We start from the raw sequence: 25,669 nt of genomic DNA, 5'->3' as shown, positions 1-25,669 counted from the left end.
ACTGCTTTCTCACTAACTGAAGAGTATAATGCCAGTCGGTGGGGTGTACACTGCAGAGGAGGAGCTAGCTTTTTTATTTGCATAGTGTCAGCCTCCTAGTGGCAGCAGCATACATCCATGGTTCCTGTGTCCCCCAATGGAGGCTTCAAGAAACAGATTTTACGGTAAGCAACCAAAAATCCTGTTTTTGGTCAGAATTGTAAACCCTCCCCCCCCCCCCCCCCCCTTCCCCCAAGGCTCAGCTAATCTTGTAGCAGGGTGTGGAGGAAGTCTTTTATATTATACCCCTCTCTGTCCCTCAGCACTAACAGAATCTTATTCAGGATGTTGTGGAGTGGGGTGGGAGAAGTGGCAAAACACTGTTCACCTCTGGATCAGTCCTGTGCAGAATTTAGTTTTGGCATGTCTCTGGCTATCTTGCTGAGGTTCTGTGAGGGTTTTAGCGCTTTCTTGACCTTTCATGCTGTCAATAAGGCTACTTTCACACTAGCGTCGTTCGACGCACATCACAATGCGTCGTTTTGAAGAAAAAACGCATCCTGCAAAGTTGCCTGCAGGATGCTTTTTTTCTCCATAGACTTTCATTAGTGACGGATTGCCACACGTTGCATCCGTCATGCGACGTGTTTTTGCAGTCCGTCGGGTCCGCCTTTTCCAACCGCGCATGCGCGGCCGGAACTCCGCCCCCTCCTCCCCGGACCTTACAGTGGGGCAGCGGATGCGTTGTAAAACTGCATCCGCTGCCCCCGTTGTGATTTTACTTCATAGCGTGCGTCGGTATGTCGGCCCGACGCACTGCGACGGGCCCGTACCGACGCTAGTGTGAAAGTAGCCTAAGAGTTTATTAGATTATTTGTTCTCCATGAAAGTTCAAACTGCTGCTAGAACTCACATTGAACCTCTGACTGTGGACATAACATTACAGAATCCTGCTCTGGATTGCTAGGAATCTGAACCTGCTACATCATTTATATACAGGATAACATGTGAAGGCCTCATTCACACATCTGATTCTTGTGTAAGGCTAAGTGCACACGTTGCAGAATTGCCGTGGAAATTTCCACGGCATTTCTGCAACTCCTGCCGCGAGTATATCGCATGCGGAATTGGCATGCATATTCCCGCAGAAAACTAGTGTTTTACAGGCATAATTAGCTTGCAGAATGCTAGCTTTTTCCAAGCGATCTGTAGCATCGCTTGGAAAACTGATTGACAGGTTGGTCACACTTGTCAAACATAGTGTTTGACAAGTGTGACCAACTTTTTACTATTGATGCAACCAATGCCGCATTAATAGTAAAAGATAGAATGTTAAAAATAATACATAAAAAATGGTTATACTCGCCTTCTGACGTCCCGATCTCCTCAGCGGCTTCCATTCCTACAGATGGTGTGTGTGCAGGACCTTCGATGACATCATCGCGGTCATGTGACCGCGACGTCATCGCAGGTCCTTCACACACACCATCTATAGGAACCGAAGCGGGCGCGTGCACCGCTGAGAGGCGGGAGGACTCCGGGGCCATCAGAAGGTGAGTATATCACGATTTTTTATTTTAATTCTTTTTTTTTTTTTACCAATTATATGGTGCCCAGTCTGTGGGGGAAAGTCTCCTCTCCTCCACCCTGGGTACCAACCGCACATGATCTGCTTACTTCCCGCATGGTGGGAATAGCCACATGTGGGAAGTAAGAAGATCAATGCATTCCTAGTTGTGCGGAATCCCTGCGATTCCGCAAATTTAATGAACATGCTGCGTTTTTTTCTGGAATGCAATTCCGCTCAGGAAAAAAATGCAGCATGTGCACAAAAAATGCGGATTGCATTCTATTAAATAGGATGCTTAATGTGAGCGTTTTTTTCACGGTTTTATAGTGAAAATCCGCAAAAAAAAAAAACACGAAAAATCTGCTACGTCTACACACAGCCTAACAGTAGATTTCACAGATGGCACTCCTCCTCATATTCTATGAGATCATTCGCATGTCTTTTTTTTTTTTTTTTTCCCCCCCATAACCCCAACCTTTCCCCTTTGGATTGAGTGGTCCACAGCAATTATTGGAGACATGTCCGATTTAGTTATCAATTAATTTATTTTTTATTCAATAGTTCAGAGATCAAAATCTGAAATGAGTCAATGGGTCTGTGCAAAAATTAGACCACACTCTGATCCTAGGGCAATCCTATTTTCACGGACTCTCAGAATGGTAACTTGTTTTTCCTCCCCATAAGATAAAACCTGACCCATCTCTGAGCAGAGTCTGGTCAGAATAATCTGCCTGATTTTCTCATATGCTCATAAATCAGATGTGTGAATAAGGCCTTACTGCAAATTACGTAATCCTCCTGGCTTTAAAATGTTCCTCAAAGATGCCAAGAGTAGTATTTTTAACTGGTTGCAAAATACCTAGTTTAACCTCTGGCCAGGACATGTGGGAAACTTTTAGGAAGAGAGCATTGTGATTCTAGTCATTTTTTTGATTCGGAGCACAAAGATTTAGGGTTTTAGTGTATGTATGTGTGTCATTGTTTAAACGCTTTACTATTCATCTGCTACAGAAATAGGAAGACTTAAGTCCCTTCCCGCACCACCTTCATCTGCCAGAACTATCACAGCTGATGTAGATCGAAAAATTCAAGATGGGCAAAAGGTAAGTCCTACATTTGTGGATATTTACTTATTGGCTTAATGCACTTTATATAGATGGCAAAGTATTGGTAAGATTAGTTTATGTAGCATTATATGAATGTAGGATAATAAACCTTTAATCTGAATTCTGGCATTTGCCTGTAGGAGTGCATTATTGAAAACAAGAAACTGACCACACCAAGCAGAGAAAACTGTTTCTAATTTGATCCATACTAGGAAAGCAACTTTGAACGGTTTATTATGAGTAAAGAGTCTTCCACCCTTGAAATGCAAGTTAAACTAATCAGTCATTTCTATAGGTGACTAAGCCTCTATAAAAAATCATATTTGAATTGTGCATTTCATTCCTATAATTACTTTTAACTGCATTTTTCGTTTTCTTAATCCGCTATCATGTGCGGGGAAAGATGTGGGCTCCACGTTTGAGCCTGCATCAAAGGCAGGGATACATCCTATGTTGTGAAGGAGTTAAATGCACCTTTTACTCTCCTACAATTTGCATAGCAAGCAGTTCCCACTCCTTCCCCCTAAATTGACTTGCTGCTTGGCAGGAGGAGCGATCCCTTACCACAACCCTATACATTTACGTTGACTATCCTCTTTGCCTCCTGATGGCTGCCATCACTCACTACATTGATACACCCAGAAGAGTAGCAAGTGACTTCAGAGGGAGATAGCGGATCAGTTACGTGTTTAGTACATCACTTAATATAGGTTGATGTCCTCGCTGATATTGACCTATTTGTAGGCGATCGTAACTGATCCTCTCCTCTCTGCAGCCACTTGTTACATTTCTGAGTGTAGGGAGCCCATCCTAGTCTGTGTGGACATGCAGCGCCATGGTCAGGGTTCAGGCAGCTCTCGCACTGACCAACTGAGTGTTGTCAATTATAGTCCGGAAGTGAAAAATGCACAGCATGTGAATTTATGAGGTGTAAAGGTGTGCGAGCCCCCTCTTTTGCATATGAAATAGTTTTAAAAGTAACCACAGAAATGAAATTGATACTGCTAATGACTTTTTTTTTCTTTTTAGGAGTGACAGACTCCCTTTAAGGCTATGTGCACACGTTCAGGATTTCTCGCAGAAAATTCCTGAGAAAAAAACGGACATTTTCTGCAAGAAAACCGCATGCGTTTTTGACGCGATTTTGCCGCGGTTTTTTCCGGACACTTCCCAATGCATTTTGTAGTGGGAAATCCGAAAAAAAAAAAAAAAACGCAAAATTAATGAACATGCTGCGTTTTTTTAACCGCGATGCGTTTGTGCACAAAACATGCGGAATTCATTCTAAATTATGGGATGCTTATTGTATGCGGTTTTTTTGCGGTTATATAGCGTTATCGGGGAAAAACTGCGAAAAAAACGCAACGTGTGCCTAAATATTACACTTCTTAGAATATACAAAGCAGAGGAGTTATTCAGTTGGAACAACTAAAAATAATTTAGAACATCCTCTATGCCTACAAACTAGATACTGATGCATACTTTTATGGTATTTTAGTGTGTGTGGGTTTTTTCTTGTGTGTAGTACATGACCTAAGCAAACTGTAGGCCACATCTGGCTCTTTGGTTGCTGCTCTCCTGACCAGACGCCTAAAAACAGTGTCACATTGCCTGTACATATGGGATGGCATGGGGATCCTTACTGTCTGTTATCTCAATTTTAATGGTGTCTTCATCCTCAGAACAGGAATGCAGGGCTAGACCCTCATACTGTGTGGGGGGGAGCTGTTGTAATACTTAGTCTAACCATTGTTTCAATTTTTCATAAATCAATTGTACACATGAAAATCAGAAACTATGAAATGTATCTTATCAGAGAAATCTGCTTCTTTCTCTACCTGGACCGATTTTTCACTTTCAAAATTCTCAATTTCCAGGTAAAATGTGTATTCAGTAAAGACCCTTTCCAATTACTGAGATGGGAGATGGCGGCTGCCACTGATGAGATTGTGTAGATGGGAGGTTTGAGTAAAAGAGGCAGAGCTCCCCTCCCCATCTATATAAAATCTTACCAATAGCAACGATCATCTGCCATCTCAGTAATGTAACAATCTGTCTTTACTGAATACACATTTTACCTGGGAATTGCAAATTTTCAAAATGAAAGATCAGTTCAGGAGGAGAAAGAGGCAGTTACTTATATTCCATGGCTACTGATTTATGAAATAAAATTGTAAATGGTTACTCTTTAACCCCTTCGCGACACGCGCCGTACTAGTACTGCGCTGCCGGCACTGCATTAGTGCCAGCAGCAGTACTAGTACGGCGCACCGATCACCGCGGTCTCGCGCTGAGCGCCGCGGTGATCGGGTGCGGGTGTCAGCTGTATATGACAGCTGACACCCCGCAGCAATGCCCACGATCGGCGCTATCGCCGATCGCGGGCATTTAACCCCTCTGATGCCGCTGTCAGTAGTGACAGCGGCATAGAGGGGGATCGCGCAGGGACGGGGGCTCCCTGCGCTCTCCCACCGGAGCAACGCAATGAGATCGCGTTGCTCCGGTGACCCGGAAGGAGTCCCCGGATCCAAGATGGCCGCCGGACTCCTTCCGGGTCATGAAGTGACCTGGCTAGCCGGCGCCTGCTGAGAGCAGGCGCTGGAAGCCAGCTAAGCTGCCTGTCAGATCGTTGATCTGACAGTGTGCTATGCACAGTGTCAGATCAACGATCTGATCTAATACAGTGATGTCCCACCCTGGGACAATGTTAGAAAGTAAAAAAAAAAAAAAAATAGAATGTGTAAAAAAAAAAAATAAAAAAAAAATCCCCAAATAAAAAAAAAAAACATTTCCCAATAAATCCATTTATTTATGTAAAAAAAAAAAAAAAAACAATAAATATACACATATTTAATATCGCCGCGTCCGTAACGACCCGCTCTATAAAACTATCCCACTAGTTAACCCCTTCAGTGAACACCGCAAAAAAAAAAAAGGCAAAAAACAACGCTTTATTATCATACAGGCGAACAAAATGTGGAATAACACGCGATCAAAACGACGGATATAAATAACCATGGTACCGCTGAAAACGTCATCTTGTCCCGCAAAAAAAAGCCGCATCATCAGCAGAAAAATAAAAAAGTTATAGCTCTCAGAATAATGCGATGCAAAAACAATTATTTTTTTATATAAAATAGTTTTTGTGTAAAAGCGCCAAAACATAAAAAAAATTACATAAATGAGGTATCGCTGTAATCGTACTGACCCGAAGAATAAAACTGCTTTATCCATTTTACCACACGTGGAACGGTATAAACGCCCCCCCCTAAAAGAAATTCAGGAATTGCTGGTTTTTGTTCATTCCGCCTCCCAAAAATCGGAATAAAAAGCGATCAAAAAATGTCATCTGCCCGAAAATGTTACCAATAAAAACGTCAACTCGTCCCGCAAAAAACAATATCTCACATGACTCTCTGGGCCAAAATATGGATAAATTATAGCTCTCAAAATGTGGTGATGCAAAAACTATTTTTTGCAATAAAAAGCGTCTTTTAGTGTGTGACGGCTGCCAATCATAAAAATCCGCCAAAAAAACGCTATAAAAGTAAATCAAACCCCCCTTCATCACCCCCTTAGTTAGGGAAAAATAATAAAATGTAAAAAAATGTATTTATTTCCATTTTCCCATTAGGGCTAGGGCTAGGGTTAGGGCTAGAGTTGGGGTTAGGGTTTCAGTTATAATTGGGGGTTTCCACTGTTTAGGCACATCAGGGGCTCTCCAAACGCGACATGGCGTCCGATCTCAATTCCAGCCAATTCTGCTTTGAAAAAGTAAAACAGGGCTCCTTCCCTTCCGAGTTCTCCTGTGTGCCCAAACAGTGGTTCCCCCCAACATATGGGGTATCAGCGTTCTCAGGACAAGTTGGACAACAACTTTTGGGGTCCAATTTGTCCTGTTACCCTTGGGAAAATAAAAACATAGGGGATAAAATATCATTTTCGTGGAAAAAAAAAATATTTTTTATTTTCATGGCTCTGCGTTATAAACTGTAGTGAAACACTTGTTAAATAATAATAAATAATCTTTATTTTTATATAGCGCTAACATATTACGCAGCGCTTTACAGTTTGCACACATTATCATCGCTGTCCCCGATGGGGCTCACAATCTAAATTCCATATCAGTATGTCTTTGGAATGTGGGAGGAAACCGGAGTGCCCGGAGAAAACCCACGCAAACACGGAGAGAACATACAAACTCTTTGCAGATGTTGTCCAAGGTGGGATTAGAACCCAGGACTCCAGCGCTGCAAGGCTGCTGCCCTAACCACTGTGCCACCGTGAAGCACTTGTTGGTTCAAAGCTCTCACAACACATCTAGATAAGTTCCTTTGGGGGCTAGTTTCCAATATGGGGTCACTTGTGGGGGGTTTCTACTGTTTAGGTACATCAGGGGCTCTGCAAATGCAACATGACGCCTGCAGACCAATCCATCTAAGTCTGAATTTCAAATGGCGCTCCTTCCCTTCCGAGCTCTGCCGTGCACCCAAACAGTGGTTCCCCCCAACATATGGGGTATCAGCGTTCTCAGGACAAGTTGGACAACAACTTTTGGGGTCCAATTTGTCCTGTTACCCTTGGGAAAATAAAAACATAGGGGATAAAATATCATTTTCGTGGAAAAAAAAATATTTTTTATTTTTACGGCTCTGCGTTATAAACTGTAGTGAAACACTTGTTGGTTCAAAGCTCTCACAACACATTTAGATAAGTTCCTTGGGGGGTCTAGTTTCCAATATGGGGTCACTTGTGGTGGGTTTCTACTGTTTAGGTACATCAGGGGCTCTGCAAATGCAGCATGACACCTGCAGTCCATTCCATCTAAGTCTGCATTTCAAACGGTGCTCCTTCCCTTCCGAGCTCTGCCATGCACTCAAACGGTGGTTCCCCCCCACATGTGGGGTATCAGCGTACTCAGGACAAATTGGACAATAACATTTGTGGTCCAATTTCTCCTGTTACCCTTGGGGGAAAAAAAAATTGCGGGCTAAAACATCATTTTGTGGAAAGAAAAATGATTTTTTAATTTTCACAATGCTACATTCTAAACTTTAGTGAAACAATTGGGGGTTAAAAGTGCTCACCACACATCTAGATAAGTTCCTTAGGGGGTCTTCTTTCCAAAATGGGGTCACTTGTGGGGGGTTTCCACTGTTAAGGCACGTCAGGGGCTCTCCAAATGCGACATGGCGTCCGATCTCAATTCCAGCCAATTTTGCATTGAAAAGTCAAATGGCACTCCTTCCCTTCCGAGCTCTGCCATGCGCTCAAACAGTGGTTTATCCCCATATATGAAGTATCGACGTACTCAGGACAAATTGCACAACAACTTTTGGGGTACAATTTATCCTTTTACTCTTGGGAAAATAAAAAATTTGGGGCAAAAAGATCATTTTTTGTGAAAATTAATATTTTTTTTTACGGCTCTACATTATAAACTTCTGTGAAGCACTTGGAGGTTCAAAGTGCTCACCACACATCTAGATTAGTTCCTTAGGGGGTCTACTTTCCAAAATGGTGTCACCTGTGGGGGTTTCCACTGTTTAGGGTACCGTCACACAGTGCAATTTTCATCGCTACGACGGTACGATCCGTGACGCTCCAGCGTCGTAACAATATCGCTCCAGCGTCGTAGACTGCTGTCACACTTTGCAATCTACGACGCTGGAGCGATAATTTCATGACGTATGTGCGATGTAGAAGCCGTTGGTTACTATGCCCACATCGTATACGATATATGTTACACCATGCAATCATGCCGCCACAGCGGGACACTATACGACGAAAGAAAGTTTCAAACGATCTGCTACGACGTACGATTCTCAGCGGGGTCCCTGATCGCAGGAGCGTGTCAGACATTGCGATATCGCTCGAACGTCACAGATATATCGCTCGAACGTCACGAATCGTGCCGTCGTAGCGATCAAAATTTCACTGTGTGACGGTACCCTTAGGCACATCAGGGGCTCTCCAATCGTGACATGGGCTCCGATCTCAATTCCAGCAAATCTTGCATTGAAAAGTCAAATAGCGCTCCTTCCCTTCCTAGCTCTGCCATGTGCCCAAACAGTGGTTTACCCCCACATATGGGGTATCGGCGTACTCAGGACAAATTGTACAACGACTTTTGTGGTCCAATTTCTCCTGTTACCCTTGGTAAAATGAAACAAATTGGACCTGAAGTAAAAATTTTGTGAAAAAAAAAGTTAAATGTTCAATTTTTTTAAACATTCCTGTGAAGCACCTGAAGGGTTAATAAACTCTTTGAATGTGGTTTTGAGTACCTTGAGGGGTGCAGTTTTTAGAATGGTGTCACTTTTGGGCATTTTCTGTCATATAGACCCCTCAAAGTCACTTCAAGTGTGAGGCGGTCTGTAAAAAAATGGTTTTGCAAATTTTGTTGCAAAAATGAGAAATCGCTGGTCAACTTTTAACCCTTATAACGTCCTAACAAAAAAAAATTATGTTTCCAAAATTGTGCTGATGTGGGAAATGTTGTTTATTAACTATATTATGTGATATAACTCTCTAATTTAAGGGCATAAAAACGAAGAGTTTGAAAATTGCTAAATTTTCATAATTTCCGACAAATTTTTGTTTTTTTCACAAATAAATGCAAGTCATATCGAAGAAGTTTTACCACTATCATGAAGTACAATATGTCACGAGAAAACAGTGTCAGAATCACCAGGATCCGTTGAAGCGTTTCAGAGTTATAACCTCATAAAGTGACAGTGGTCAGAATTGTAAAAATTGGCCCTGTCACTTAGGTGAAAACAGGCTTTGGGGTGAAGGGGTTAAAGGGAAGGTGCCATCAAAAAAAAAATTTTTTTCAGAAATTGTAAAAATGTGAAGAATTAATGATTACATTTTCTTAAAAAATATCATTTGTTTATAATTTAGTAAAATATGAAAAATAATTTGAAAAGTTTTGGAATTTCCCCTTTTAACCCCTTCCCGACCTGTGACACAGCGTATGCGTCATGAAAGTCGGTGCCAATCCGACCTGTGACGCATATGCTGTGTCACAGAAAGATCGCGTCCCTGCAGGCCGGGTGAAAGGGTTAACTCCCATTTCACCCGATCTGCAGGGACAGGGGGAGTGGTAGTTTAGCCCAGGGGGGGTGGCTTCACCCCCTCGTGGCTACGATCGCTCTGATTGGCTGTTGAAAGTGAAACTACCAATCAGAGCGATTTGTAATATTTCACCTAAAAAAATGGTGAAATATTACAATCCAGCCATGGCCGATGCTGCAATATCATCGGCCATGGCTGGAAATACTAATGTGCCCCCACCCCACCCCTCCGATCGCCCCCCCAGCCCCCCGATCGGTGGTCCGCTCCCCTCCGTCCTGTGCTCCGCTCCCCCGTCCTCCTGTCCGCTCCCCCGTGCTCCAATCACACCCCCCCGTGCTCCAATCAAACCCCCCCGCACTCCGATCCCCCCCCGTGCTCCGAACCACCCCCCCTGCACACCGATCCCCCCCCCCTGCACACCGATCCACCCGCCCGCACACCGATCACTCTCCCCCATGCTCCGATCCCTCCCCCCCCGTGCTCCGACGCCCCCCCGTGCCCTGATCTCCCCCCCCTGTGCCCTGATCTCCCCCCCTTATACTTACCGATCCTGGCGAGGTCCGTCAGTCTTCTTCCCCGAGCGCCGCCATGTTCCAAAATGGCGGGCGCATGCGCAGTGCGCCCGCCGAATCTGCCGGCCGGCAGATTCGTTCCAATGTGAATTTTGATCACTGTGATATAATCTATCACAGTGGTCAAAATAAAAAAACAGTAAATGACCCCCCCCATTTGTCCCCCATAGATAGGGACAATAATAAAATAAAGAATTTTTTTTTTTTTTCACTAAGGTTGGAGTTAGAACTAGGGTTAGGGTTAGGGTTAGGGTTAGGGGTAGGGTTAGGGTTAGGGTTAGGGGTAGGGTTAGGGGTAGGGTTAGGGGTAGGGTTAGGGTTAGGGGTAGGGGTAGGGGTAGGGTTAGGGGTAGGGTTAGGGTTAGGGTTAGGGTTTCGGTATGTGCACACGTATTCTGGTCCTCTGCGGATTTTTCTGCAGCGGATTTGATAAATCCGCAGTGCTAAACCGCTGCGGATTTATGGCAGATTTACCGCGGTTTTTCTGCGCATTTCACTGCGGTTTTACAACTGCGATTTTCTATTGGAGCAGTTGTAAAACCGCTGTGGAATCCGCAGAAAGAAGTGACATGCTGCGGAATGTAAACCGCTGCGTTTCCGTGCAGTTTTTCCGCAGCATGTGTACAGCGATTTTTGTTTCCCATAGGTTTACATTGAAATGTAAACTCATGGGAAACTGCTGCGGATCCGCAGCGTTTTCCAAAGCGTGTGCACATACCTTTAGAATTAGGCTATGTGCACACGGTGCGGATTTGGCTGCGGATCCGCAGCGGATTGGCCGCTACGGATCCGCAGCAGTGTTCCATCAGGTTTACAGTACCATGTAAACCTATGGAAAACCAAATCCGCTGTGCCCATGGTGCGGAAAATACCGCACGGAAACGCTGCGTTGTATTTTCCGCAGCATGTCAATTCTTTGTGCGGATTCCGCAGCGTTTTACACCTATTCCTCAATAGGAATCCGCAGGTGAAATCCGCAGTAAATCCGCAGGTAAAACGCAGTGCCTTTTACCCGCGGATTTTTCAAAAATGGTGCGGAAAAATCTCACACGAATCCGCAACGTGGGTACATAGCCTTAGGGTTAGGGTTGGGTTGGAATTAGGGTTGTGGTTAGGGTTAGGGGTGTGTTGGGGTTAGGGTTGTGGTTAGGGGTGTGTTGCGGTTAGGGTTGTGGTTAGGGTTACGGCTACAGTTGGGATAAGGGTTAGGGGTGTGTTGGCGTAAGAATTGAGGGGTTTCCACTGTTTAGGCACATCAGGGGGTCTCCAAACGCAACATGGCGCCACCATTGATTCCAGCCAATCTTTTATTCAAAAAGTCAAATGGTGCTCCTTCCCTTCCGAGCCCCGACGTGTGCCCAAACAGTGGTTTACCCCCACATATGGGGTATCAGTGTACTCAGGACAAACTGGGCAACAATTACTGGGGTCCAATTTCTCCTGTTACCCTTGAGAAAATAAAAAATTGCTTGCTAAAACATCATTTTTGAGGAAAGTAAAATGATTTTTTATTTTCACGGCTCTGCGTTGTAAACGTCTGTGAAGCACTTGGGGGTTCAAAGTGCTCACCACATATCTAGATAAGTTCCTTGGGGGGTCTAGTTTCCAAAATGGGGTCACTTGTGGGGGGTTTCTACTGTTTAGGCACACCAGGGGCTCTGCAAACGCAACGTGACGCCCGCAGACCATTCCATCAAAGTCTGCATTTCAAAACGTCACTACTTGACTTCCGAGCCCCGACATGTGCCCAAACAGTGGTTTACCCCCACATATGGGGTATCAGCGTACTCAGGACAAACTGGGCAACAATTACTGGGGTCCAATTTCTCCTGTTACCCTTGAGAAAATAAAAAATTGCTTGCTAAAACATCATTTTTGAGGAAAGAAAAATGATTTTTTATTTTCACGGCTCTGCGTTGTAAACGTCTGTGAAGCACTTGGGGGTTCAAAGTGCTCACCACATATCTAGATAAGTTCCTTGGGGGGTCTAGTTTCCAAAATGGGGTCACTTGTGGGGGGTTTCTACTGTTTAGGCACACCAGGGGCTCTGCAAACGCAACGTGACGCCCGCAGACCATTCCATCAAAGTCTGCATTTCAAAAGTCACTACTTCCCTTCTGAGCCCCGACGTGTGCCCAAACAGTGGTTTACCCCCACATATGGGGTATCAGCGTACTCAGGAGAAACTGGACAACAACTTTTGGGGTCCAATTTCTCCTGTAACCCTTGGGAAAATAAAAAATTCTGGGCTAAAAAATTATTTTTGAGGAAAGAAAACGTATTTATTATTTTCACTGCTCTGTGTTATAAACTTCTGTGAAGCACTTGGGGGTTCAAAGTGCTCACCTCACATCTAGATAAGTTCCTTTCGGGGTCTAGTTTCTAAAATGGGGTCACTTGTGGGGGGGTTTCTACTGTTTAGCCACATCAGGGGCTCTGCAAACGCAACGTAACGCCCGCAGAGCATTCCATCAAAGTCTGCATTTCAAAATGTCACTACTTGACTTCCGAGCCCCGACATGTGCCCAAACTGTGGTTTACCCCCACATATGGGGTATCAGCGTACTCAGGAGAAACTGTACAACAACTTTTGGGGTCAAATTTCTCCTGTTACCCTTGGGAAAATAATAAATTGCAGGCTAAAAAATCATTTTAGAGAAAATAAAATTTTTATTTTATTTTCATGGCTCTGCGTTATAAACTTCTGTGAAGCACTTGGAAGTTCAAAGTCCTCACCACACATCTAGATTAGTTCCTTTGGGGGTCTAGTTTCCAAAATGGGGTCATATGTGGGGGATCTCCAATGTTTAGGCACACAGGGGCTCTCCAAACGTGACATGGTGTCCGCTAATGATTGGAGCTAATTTTCCATTTAAAAAGCCAATTGGCGTGCCTTCCCTTCCGAGCCCTGCCGTGCGCCCAAACAGTGGTTTACCCCCACATATGGGGTATCAGCGTACTCAGGACAAACTGGACAACAACATTTGCGGTCCAATTTCTCCTATTACCCTTGGCAAAATAGGAAATTCCAGGCTAAAAATCATTTTTGAGGAAAGAAAAATTATTTTTTATTTTCATGGCTCTGCATTATAAACTTCTGTGAAGCACCTGGGGGTTTAAAGTGCTCAATATGCATCTAGATAAGTTCCTTGGGGGGTCTAGTTTCCAAAATGGGGTCACTTGTGGGGGAGCTCCAATGCATAGGCACACAGGGGCTCTCTAAACGCGACATGGTGTCCGCTAACAATTGGAGCTAATTTTCCATTCAAAAAGTCAAATGGCGCGCCTTCCCTTCCGAGCCCTGCCGTGTGCCCAAACAGTGGTTTACCCCCACATATGAGGTATCGGCGTACTCGGGAGAAATTGCTCAACAAATTTTAGGATTCATTTTATCCTATTGCCCATGTGAAAATGAAAAACTGAGGCGAAAAGAATTTTTTTGTGAAAAAAAAAGTACTTTTTCATTTTTACAGATCAATTTGTGAAGCACCTGAGGGTTTAAAGTGCTCAATATGCATCTAGATAAGTTCCTTGGGGGGTCTAGTTTCCAAAATGGGGTTATTTGTGGGGGAGCTCCAATGTTTAGGCACACGGGGGCTCTCCAAACACGACATGGTGTCCGCTAACAATGGAGATAATTTTTCATTCAAAGAGTCAAATGGCGCTCCTTCCCTTCCGAACCTTACCATGTGCCCAAACAGTGGTTTACCTCCACATGTGAGGTATCGGTGTACTCATGAGAAATTGCCCAACAAATTTTAGGATCCATTTTATCCTGTTGCCCATGTGAAAATGAAAAAAATTGAGGCTAAAAGAATTTTTTTGTGAAACAAAAGTACTTTTTCATTTTTACGGATCAATTTGTGAAGCCCCCGGGGGTTCAAAGTTCTCACTATGCATCTAGATAAGTTCCTTGGGGCGTCTAGTTTCCAAAATGGGGTCACGTGTGGGGGAGCTCCAATTTTTAGGCACACGGGGGCTCTCCAAACGTGACATGGTGTCCGCTAAAGAGTGGAGCCAATTTTTCATTCAAAAAGTCAAATGGCGCTCCTTCCCTTCCAAGCCCTGCCGTGCGCCCAAACAGTGGTTTACCCCCACATATGAGGTATCAGCGTACTCAGGACAAATTGGACAACAACTTTCGTGGTTCAGTTTCTCCTTGTACCATTGGGAAAATAAAAAAAATGTTGCTAAAAGATAATTTTTGTGACTAAAAAGTTAAATGTTCATTTTTTCCTTCCATGTTGCTTCTGCTGCTGTGAAGCACCTGAAGGGTTAAAAAACTTCTTGAATGTGGTTTTGAGCACCTTGAGGGGTGCATTTTTTAGAATGGTGTCACTTTTGGGTATTTTCATCCATATAGACCCCTCAAACTGACTTCAAATGTGAGGTGGTCCCTAAAAAAAATGGTTTTGTAAATTTCGTTGTAAAAATGAGAAATCGCTGGTCAAATTTTAACTCTTATAACTTCCTAGCAAAAAAAAATGTTGTTTCCAAAATTGTGCTGGTGTAAAGTAGACATGTGGGAAATGTTATTTATTAACTATTTTGTGTCACATAACTCTCTGGTTTAACAGAATAAAAATTCAAAATGTGAAAATTGCGAAATTTTCAAAATTTTCGCCAAATTTCCGTTTTTATCACAAATAAACGCAGAATTTATTGACCTAAATTTACCACTAACATGAAGCCCAATATGTCACGAAAAAACAATCTCAGAACCGCTAGGATCCGTTGAAGCGTTCCTGAGTTATTACCTCATAAAGGGACACTGGTCAGAATTGCAAAAAACGGCCAGGTCATTAAGGTCAAAATAGGCTGGGTCATGAAGGGGTTAAACACTAGGGGGAGCAGCTGCTGAAATTTCAGAAAAACCTAGTGTACAACTAGCTCACATTACTGCACTGCAGTAATTATGGGCGGAGTCTGCTGACGTGTGATGTCTCCTCTCCTCCCCTTCTGAGTGTGTCTGCTAAGGGATTAGAGAGGATGATGATCAGGAACCAAATGAGCAACCATTTTGTTGGTGACTGCAGAGTATGGCTGCCATCACACTAGCAGTATGTGGTCAGTATTTTACCTCAGTATTTGTAAGCCAAAACCAGGAGTGGAACAAATAGAGGAAAAGTATAATAGAAACATATGCACCACTTCTGTATTTATCACCCACTCCTGGTTTTAGCTACAAATACTGAGGTAAAATACTGACCAAATACTGATAGTGAAAGCCTTAGGCTACTTTCACACTAGCGTTGTTGGCTGTACGTTGCAATGCGTCGTTCAGGAGAAAAAACACATCCTGCAAAGTTGTCTGCAGGATGCGTTTTTTCCCCATAGACTAACATTATCGACGTATTGTCACACGTCGCAACTGTCGTGCGACGGTTGCGTCATGTTTTGGTGGACCGCCGCCACAAAAAAAGTTACATGTAACGTTTGTTTGTGCGTCGAGTCCACCATTTTCGACCGCGCATGCACGGCAGAAACTCCGCCCCATCCTCCCCAGACCCTACAATGGGGCAGCGGAAGTGTCGTAAGACTGCTTCTGCTGCCCACGTCGGACATTTCTTTCACAGCATGTGTCGGTACGACGGGCCCGTACCGACGCTAGTGTGAAAGCAGCCTTATACTGACAAGTAGACAGTCACCGAGGATGGCAGGCAGCAAGGATTCTGGGAGATATGTGGTGGAGGGAGCAGGGTGACAGCAGCACAGAGTATTTCAGGAGAGCAGTGTGCTGGTCTATAGGGGCCCCCTGTTCGGTGTGCGGAGCAGCCAGGGATTGTACATAGAGCGCTGTCTTTTATACACATGGATGGACCATCTGCTTGTTTGCTCCACAGAAATCCAGGAAACATTTCTGCGGATTGATGGCCTGGTCTGATCCAGACTTTGCATACAGACCCCATTCCCCTCCTCAGATCTTGTCTTCCCCATCCTGTCCTGGCGATGTGTGAAAGCGAGGCTACAGGCGCAGTCTGGGGTGACGCTGGGAAGGAAATGTAGCCATATAGTAACCATAAAAATGAGACCCCTCTCTTCAGCTACCTCACCAGCCTTCCCCTGACTACACCTAACTGGAGGTCATGCTGTCCCCTCTATTACCCCAGACCCGCGTGCAGGTGCTCAGCCAGAACCACCCTAGAATGGGTCCGCTTTCTGAAGATAATACTGCCATAGTGTTCTCACATAATACCGCCATATAGATCACACATAATACCACCAGTGTTCTCACATACCGCCATATAGATCACACATAATACCACCAGTGTTCACATACCGCCATATAGATCACACATAATACTGCCAGTGTTTTCACAATACCGCCATATAGATCACACACAATACCACCATATAATTCTCACAATACTGATCAAGCATAATACCACCATACAGATCACATAATACCGTCATATAGATCTCACATAATGCCATAATACAGCATGACGCCCGCAGCTCCTGTTATCGCACGCATTGAGTTGTGTGTGCAATGGGGAAAGATATGCAGGGGGGAGAGGAGTGCATAGAAGTGGATTAGATACACGGTTCACCAGACAGTATCACACAAGAGAGGATTACATACACGGCTCAGCATAATATCACACAGTATAGGATTAGATACACGGCTCAGCAGACAGTATCACACAGGAGAGGATTAGATACAGGGGCCAGCAGACAGTATTACACAGGAGAGGATTAGATACTTGGTTCAGCACAGTATAGGATTAGATACACTGCTCAGTATAATATTACACAGTATAGGATTAGATGCATGGCTCAGCATAGTATCTCACAGGAGAGGATTAGATGCATGGCTCAGCAGACAGTATCACACAGGAGAGGATTAGATACATGGCTCAGCAGACAGTATCACACAGGAGAGGATTAGATGCATGGCTCAGCAGACAGTATCACACAGGAGAGGATTAGATACATGGCTCAGCACAGTATAGTGATAGATGCAGGGTCTGATGTCCTGTGAGGAGCTACAGTGAGGCAGGGTCGGAGCAGCACAGAGCCTCCCCCATCCCCCTCTGTTACCTCTCTGCAGCTCCAGATAGACATCAGACGGCAGCACTCCTTCACCCTCTCTAGGGATTACAGCCACACACCAGAGGACAGGGAACGCCGCTGAGTGTGAGGGGAGACAGATGGAGCTGCCCCTCTAACAGCACAGCTCAGTCACAGTGGAGCTCACAGGTACACTCCACTGTAGACTGAAGCAAGATGGCGCCGATCTCCTGCCCCTGCTGTGATGTGGAGACAGCCCAGGGGGCGTGGCCACATCAGAGCAGAGAGAAGCTGAGCTTATAATTGTAGCTAATGGGTCGCCTCCCGACCGCAGCCTCCTATGTCCAGGGCAGCCGTATTTTGCACAGTGTAAGTGTCGTGCTGGGACTCTTACACTGCTGCAAAGCAAAATGGCGGCGCCCAGTGGCTGCAAAAATAATTAATAATAAAAAATATATTAAAGTTAAAAAAAAATATTTTGTATTAAAAGTAATTGTTTATATAAACAATTATTTTTAATACAAAAACAAAATTGCGGCACCTTCCCTTTAATGCCAAATAACAGTAGCAGTATGTATTATAAAAAGCAGTTATAGATGGTTTTGATTAGCTTCTACTGATAACGTGTTACAATAAGCCCTATTGTAGCATGAAATAGCAGCTAGCCAATATTTAATATTGCGCAGCATTAAGTATAACATTGATATTAATATAAGGTTAATATTGATCAAAATTAATTTTAACCTATAGGTTTCACTGTCTCTCATGTGGCCCCTCGGGAAAATTGACCACCCTTTTAACCTCTTTCTGCCATCGGACAGAATAGTATGTCCGATGGCAGAACGCCCGCATCAAAGCTGGGATATGTCAGCTGTTTTGAACAGCTTACATGTGCCCCGCCTAGGGGGTATGAATGACGGCTGTGCTGCGTCTGATTAGGAAGGAAAGTCCAGCCTCCCTGGCGATTTCACGGTATGAGGGGACACATTTTATAAGTGTATATTTCAGCGTATGCAAGGAGCATAACTATAAAAGAGCCACCTTGTCCAATTGCAGCATTAGTGCTGCACAAGGTGGCTCTTTTAGTTACAAACACCTAGGGGGGGTGACAGGTTCCCTTTAAAGCCCACCAGCATCAGGGGCTTATCTACAGCATTCTGTAACTCTGTAGATAAGCCCCCGATGTATCCTAAAAGATGAGAAAAAGAGGTTAGATTACTCACCCGGGGGGCAGTCCGATCCGATGGGTGTCGTGGTCCGGTCCAGCTCCTCCTATCTTCATCAGATGACGTCCTCTTCTTGTCTTCTTGCTCCGGCGCAGGTGTACTTTGTCCTGTTAAGGGCAGCGTAAAGTACTGCAGTGCGCAGGTGCTGGGCCTCTCTGACCTTTACCGGCGCCTGCGCACTGCAGTACTTTGCTCTGCCCTCAACAGGACAAAGTATGCCACAGCCGGAGCGTGAAGACAAGAAGAGGACGTCATCGTAAGAAGATAGGAGGCGCCGGACCGCGACACCCATCGGATCGGATCGCCCACCCAGGTGAGTATAATCTAACCTCTTTTTCTCATCTTTTAGGATACATTGGGGGCTTATCTACAGCATTCCAGAATGCATTACAGAATGCAGTAGATAAGCCCCTGATGCTGGTGAGCTTAGCTCACCTTCCATTTTGAGGGTGACAGGTTCCCTTTAATAGTTCAGTACTATTACTCATACTCTTGTACATGGGGCTGATGGATTCCTCCTATTATATAAACTAGTCCATGAATATCACCACAATAGAAAATTCTAATGTGCATGTACCCTTAGCTCTGCGACGGGTATTAGAACAATTCTAGTGGCTGCCATACAAAGTATTTAAAGGGAACCTGTCACCCCGAAAATCGCGGGTGAGGTAATCCCACCGGCATCAGGGGCTTATCTGCAGCATTCTGTAATGCTGTAGATAAGCCCCCGATGTAACCTGAAAAAGGAGAAAAAGACGTTAGTTTATACTCACCCAGGGGCGGTCCCGCTGCTGGTCAGGTCGGATGGGCGTCTCTGGTCCGCTGCGGCGCCTCCTATCTTCTTTCCATGACGTCCTCTTCTGATCTTCAGCCACGGCTCCGGCGCAGGTGTACTTTGCTCTGCCCTGTTGAGGGCAGACAAAGTACTGCAGTGCGCAGGCGCCGGGCCTCTGACCTTTCCGGCGCCTGCGCACTGCAGTACTATCCTCTGCCCTCAAGAGGGCAGAGCAAAGTACGCCTGCGCCGGAGCCGTGGCTGAAGATCAGAAGAGGACGTCATGGAAAGAAGATAGGAGGCGCCGCAGCGGACCGATCTTCTTTCCATGACGTCCTCTTCTGATCTTCAGCCACGGCTCCGGCGCAGGTGTACTTTGCTCTGCCCTGTTGAGGGCAGACAAAGTACTGCAGTGCGCAGGCGCCGGGCCTCTGACCTTTCCGGCGCCTGCGCACTGCAGTACTATCCTCTGCCCTCAAGAGGGCAGAGCAAAGTACGCCTGCGCCGGAGCCGTGGCTGAAGATCAGAAGAGGACGTCATGGAAAGAAGATAGGAGGCGCCGCAGCGGACCGGAGACGCCCATCCGACCTGACCAGCAGCGGGACCGCCCCTGGGTGAGTATAAACTAACGTCTTTTTCTCCTTTTTTAGGTCACATCGGGGGCTTATCTACAGCATTACAGAATTTCGGGGTGACAGGTTCCCTTTAACAGCATTATCTAGAATTAAAACCTTTTTGAAATCATTTAAAAAAAGTGTGTATGACACTTCAGGATTCTCATTCACTTTGCTGGCATCAGGAAACCCTTAGGCTATGTTTTTAATGCAAACTTTATTTGCGTTTTACAGTACCAGTTATGTCTGAGATTTCAGAAATCTCATGCACATCACTTTTTTTTTTCTCCGTATTTTGTGCAAAACCTTGGGTTTTGCAGAATGGAGCGTGTCAATACTTTTAGCTTTTTTTTCAGCGTTTTTCATCCATGGGTGGTGCAAAAAGTGCAGGTATTGGGGATTGCTGTTTTTTTTGTTTGTTTTGTTTGTTTGTTTTTTTCTTTGTGCCAAAGCCTGATGAAGTACAATTATCAGCATGCACAAGCGTCAAATGTAGCATGACATATCCGCATGAAAAATGCACAAAAGACAAAGCAAAACCTACTGCAGCATCTTTTACTGCCAAGAGAGCAGGGTTTGCCTGCTATAAAAAAAAAAAAACTACTCAGAAAAAAAACAACTAAAATACTACAAATATGCAATGTGTCCACTGATCCTAACAACCTCTTGCACTTAACATTTTCTCTCCTTTTTTTTTTTTTTTTCTTTGTTAAAGCCAAGTGTGTGTCAGTCTTCAGAAAGGGTGTGTTTTTCCTGTATAGCAGCCACTTGGAATCAATATTAACTCATTAGATGCCAATTACTTTGATTTCTAATATTTCTGCAGTAGAGAGGGAAAAAACAATGTATTCTGCTCTGCAGGAACTGTTACCATACATCCATTGTCCAGTTCAACATGAAACATTTGGTGAAAGGTCCTCTTTAAAGGGACACTGTCACCTGAATTTGGAGGGAACAATCTTCAGCCATGGAGGCGGGGTTTTGGGGTTTTTGATTCACCCTTTCCTTACCCGCTGGCTGCAATATTGGATTGAAGTTCATTCTCTTTCCTCCATAGTACACGCCTGCACAAGGCAAGATTGTGCAGGCATGTACTACGGAGGACAGAGAATGAACTTCAATCCAATATTGCAGCCAGCGGGTAAGGAAAGGGTGAATCAAAAACCCCAAAACCCCGCCTCCATGGCTGAAGATTGTTCCCTCCAAATTCAGGTGAGTGTCCCTTTAAAGAATTGGCACAACTATTTGTTGTTGCACACTTGATTCAATGGGCAAAGTGTGGTATTTCATTTGTCCAGTTGTGGCGCTACTTGCTGTTTTTACCAGCAAAGGCAGCTGATTGCTTAATGTTTCCACGGTGGGGCTTGTGGAATATGGCTTTTTTTGGTTGGGAACGAATAGGCAGCCACTTTTGAAAGCGGGTTATAAAGAGTTGCTCTTTGTGCATGCTAAGTCTGCTTCCTGAAATAATTCAGGTGCTCAAGATTGCATTGACTTTTTTGCTTTTATTTGTCTAGCCAATATAGCTGCCCTTCATGTTTTGCTTTCCCACTTGCCAAGCTCACTAGGTTCATTCTCAATTTGTGGGGATTAAAGGCTGTATTTTAAAACTGTAAAATGTTTCCTATATTTTACTTTTCCAGCAGTATTTTCTGGGCTCTCATCACAAGTGCACAGATTTTCAGCACACAAGAGCTCTTTGGGTAACCATCTTTTTTGTCTACTTTCACCTTTTCCTCACCATAAGGTTCTGGGGAGCAGCTGTGTTCCATTGCTTTGCAGTCCTTTCCTGTCTTTGCTTTGCTTGTATTTCAGCTGTATTGATGGGGGCCCCATGTTTTCTGGATCTGTTTCTACATTCTAGAATAGTGCAGAATGCCTACTTTGGTACCATAATATGTTAATCCGCATTTTAAGTTGTACTTTTTAGAGTTGTTCTACTGTAACTAGAATAATATGTTTCAGAGAACTGGGGCCTCTAATCTGTAATTAGTAGTGTTACAAAAATCCACCTGACAGATTGTGACTTTTGAAGCAAATTGCTTGCTCTCCAGAATCTGATGTAGTCTCCATGCTTCTGCACAGAATCCTGCTTCCTTCCTTTCCCATTGGGTGAGAGTCATGGGGTGGATCGCTTCTAGTGGTGGGTTAGTGCTTATTCAAGAAGAATATACTTTTGACTGTGATCTTGTTTTTTGTTCCCCTCAACAGAACATCAGGTTGTTGCGCACAGAAATCCAGAAGTTTGGTGCCTCTTTACAACAGGTTGATAGGGCATGCTGCCATACGACTGGAGCAGAGAAACTGAGACAGGCCCTGTCTGGTTGTGATGACATCTTGTCTAGACAGGTTGGTTCCCATCTTTGTGTATTCCAGCTACTGAAATCAATAGCCTGATAATGGCTGAGCTATGTTTATCGAGGATTTGGACTATAACTAAATATTCAGCAGTTTATGGTAGCAATTTTTTGTATTTACAAGATGTTATAGATTCAAGAGCTGAGCTCTCTCCAACAGCAGATGATATCGGCAATATTACGTAGCCTGCAGCTGTGGCCGTAACGGAGCTCCATTCATTGCTGGTAACTGTTTAAATGCCATTGTCAAACTCTGACAGTGGCATTTATATGGTGTGGTTGCTGGGTCTCGTGCATTGGCTCCCATCTCCTGCGTCGCATAGATGGGCTGCCAAGATAACAGATAGCAGTGACGAGGGTCTTGAACATGTCATCATATTACTATGAAACTCTTCCAAAAGCTATGCTTCATAGGATTTTCACTATATGCTATGGTATTGTAGTATATGGTCTAAGTGATCGAATGATCGCAGGTTCAAGTCTCATTGCCATGCCCTTTAATGTTCAGTCAATCAAAATATACCCATACAGTAGATGCTGTAATGAGAAGGAAAAAAAATTTTTTTTTGTTTTATTTGGTCACCACACCTCCCTGCAAAAATGTTAGAAAAAGTGGCCAAAGTGTCGTGTGTACTCTGAATTGAAATCAATAAAAAGTCTGCTCGCCATCTAAAAAAACAAGCCATCACACAGTTCAATTGACACAAACCAAAAGATACTGCATGATATGTAAATGAAAAATAAGTATAGAAAGTTATATGTAGAGTAGATTTTCAATCTATGCAAGTTTGGAATCACTGTAATCGTACTGACCTGGAGAATCATGCAGCAAAATAATTTTTTAACCTAAAAGCAGCCGAGAGAAAAGTGAAGGTCATACAAATGGGGATCACCACACAATGGATTCAGCAAAAAATAGGTATAATTTTATTAATACAGTACATATGAAACAAGCTATAAGGAAAACACAACTTAAAAACGGCTGCTTTTAGGTTCACATTTTCTTGCAGGTCAGGGTGATCCCACTTTTTTGTCCGTGGTGCCCCCTCTACATACATACATGTGCAAAATAATTTTTTACCATACAATGAACTCCATAAAACAAAACCCAAATAACCATTTTGGAATTGCATAATTTTTCCCACCATTTTACTTCAATTGAAAATGTTTCTCGTTTTTCTTAGTACATTAATGCTTTCAGTGTGAAAACAAGATACGGTAATCTTGTAGTTATGATACCTTTTAATGGCTAACAAATAAAATAAATGATGTTACAAAGCAAGCTTTCGGGACTTCTCAGGGTAAGTGCACATGTTGCAGAATTGCCGTGGAAATTTCCGCTGCAATTCTGCAACTCCTGCCGCGGGTATACCGCATGCAGAATTGGCATGCGTTTTCCCACTAAACACTAACGTTTTACAAGCGTAATTAACTTGCAGAATGATAGCATTTTCCAAGCGATCTGTAGCATCGCTTGGAAAACTGATTGACAGGTTGGTCACACTTGTCAAACCGTGTTTGACAAGTGTGACCAACTTTTTACTATTGATGCAGCATCAATAGTAAAAAAAGATCTAATGTTAAAAATATTTAAAAAATGGTTATTCTCACCTTCCGACGGCCCCCAATCTCCTCAGCGGTGTACGTGGTGGCTTCCGTTCCCAGGGATGCTTTGTGCGAAGGACCTGGGATGACATCACGGTCACGTGACCGCGACGTCATCCCAGGTCCTTCACGCATAGCATCCCTGGGAACAGAAGCCGCCGCGTGCACCGCTGAGAGGCGGGAGGACTTCGGGGGCCATCGGAAGGTGAGAATATCTTTTTTTTTTTTTTTTTTTTTTTATTCTTTCTTTCTTTTTTTTTTGACAGTTACATGGTGCCCAGTCCGTGGAGGAGAATCTCCTCTCCTCCACCCTGGGTACCATCTGCACATGATCCGCTTACTTCCCGCATGGTGGGCTCCGTCTTGAAGGGGTTAAAAACAACCCCAATATATTTTTCCCAAACCGCCATTTGGAATTTATTCCCCACTTAAAAATAGAGAATTGACTGCAGAGACAAATAGTTATCATTTTTGATCCACTAAGAGACTTGGCGCACTTCATGTCTGGGTTTTATGTGTGATCAACATGGTTTGACTAGAATGCAAGCTGTAATTGTGAAACTTGTCATGTATATCTGACTCCCTTTCTGCTTTTCTGTACATAGAACAGTAAGGGAATCTAGATGACTTGACAAATTTGCTTTTCCGGGCTCCAAGAAAGCTGGGTGATAACCTCACCATTATGGCCATACTGGCTATCACCCAGCTTCCCAAGAGGTGACAGTCAAAAGATTTCTATTGTATAAATTACCAAATGTATGCAACAACTGTTGTTGTTTAAGAGGGCAAAGTAAAAGTACATTGTCTATAACATTCTAATGGAAAATGTACATCTTTCTTAGGAAAAGACTTTAGCAGAGCTGCAAAACAACATGGTCCTGGTGAAGATGGATCTGAGAAAGAAAGCAATTTGCATTGCAGAGCAGTACAATACTGTGCAAAGACTACAAGGAACATCTGGTCTAAAACGTACATGCAACAATGAGAATCTCCAGCCGATCCAAAGCTCCGAGAAGAGGCCGTTTCTCCGCAACCTCCTGTCCAGGACTCCTGGACAAAAAGCACTACTTGAGAACAGTCCTTACAGTCGTGTTCTGCGAGCTCGCAGATCTCCTGTACTGAAGACTGTTGATTTTGGTAGAAAGTATTGAATTTTGCCTGCTGCTAATGGACTCTGTAAGAGTGCGTTGTTTTGCTGCTATTGTGGCAGTAATTGTATATACATTTTTACATCAATGGGCTCTATATCCTCTATAGTAAAGGGACTAGTAGAATGTATAAGACTTTACGTTTGGTTTTTGTATGACTGCCGGAACACTTTATCTAAAACGCCTAATTTGTATCCCTGTGTTTTATAAACCTCAGTCATGCACAGCTTGTGGCAAGTTTTTACTGGTTCTAAGTTTTTGTTTTTCATTTTTATTGCAGTTCTGAAGTTGAAGCGGTTTACAAGTGCAATATTCATCATGTATTTTGAGTTGCAAATAAATCACTATTTTGTACAGTTCACTATAGGAAAATTTACAATTGTTTCCAGAATGTTTGATTGCGTAGTTCCCTGATATTTTGGGTCCGAGGTAATTCTGGATGAGGCTTTGCTCCATTCTTTTTGCAGCATGGCCAACGACAAAGCGATCTCCGGTTTGCTGGGAATCTATCTTGTGTGAACACCTCTCTAAAGCCAAAATTTATGGCTAGTATCCTGCTGAAATAACCGGAGATCGCCTTGTCGTTGGCTTCTGGGCATGCATGAATTGGCCAAATTATGTGCCAAG

At 43.8% G+C, this 25,669-nt stretch overlaps 1 protein-coding gene across 3 annotated transcripts in view; it reads left to right on the top strand.

Annotated features, from left to right (window-relative positions):
* Positions 1–25,406, top strand: part of KIF20A (kinesin family member 20A) — a 93,084-nt gene extending 67,678 nt beyond the window's left edge. The window contains exons 17-20 of one of the 3 annotated variants that reach the window (XM_069764337.1): positions 2,561–2,652; positions 21,576–21,635; positions 22,144–22,281; positions 24,737–25,406. In XM_069764337.1, coding sequence (XP_069620438.1) covers positions 2,561–2,652; positions 21,576–21,635; positions 22,144–22,281; positions 24,737–25,045 — 599 coding nt within the window. In that variant the 3' untranslated portion in view covers positions 25,046–25,406. The remainder of the gene's footprint in view (positions 1–2,560; positions 2,653–21,575; positions 21,636–22,143; positions 22,282–24,736) is intronic. The other 2 variants (XM_069764338.1, XM_069764339.1) reach the window with 2 other exon arrangements.
* Positions 25,407–25,669: the final 263 nt, after the last annotated feature.

The sequence above is a fragment of the Ranitomeya imitator genome, chromosome 4, assembly GCF_032444005.1.
Source record: "Ranitomeya imitator isolate aRanImi1 chromosome 4, aRanImi1.pri, whole genome shotgun sequence".
NCBI classification, from domain to species: domain Eukaryota; kingdom Metazoa; phylum Chordata; class Amphibia; order Anura; family Dendrobatidae; genus Ranitomeya; species Ranitomeya imitator.
Note: the sequence above shows the minus strand (reverse complement) of the source record. Positions and strands in the feature narration are given on the sequence as shown.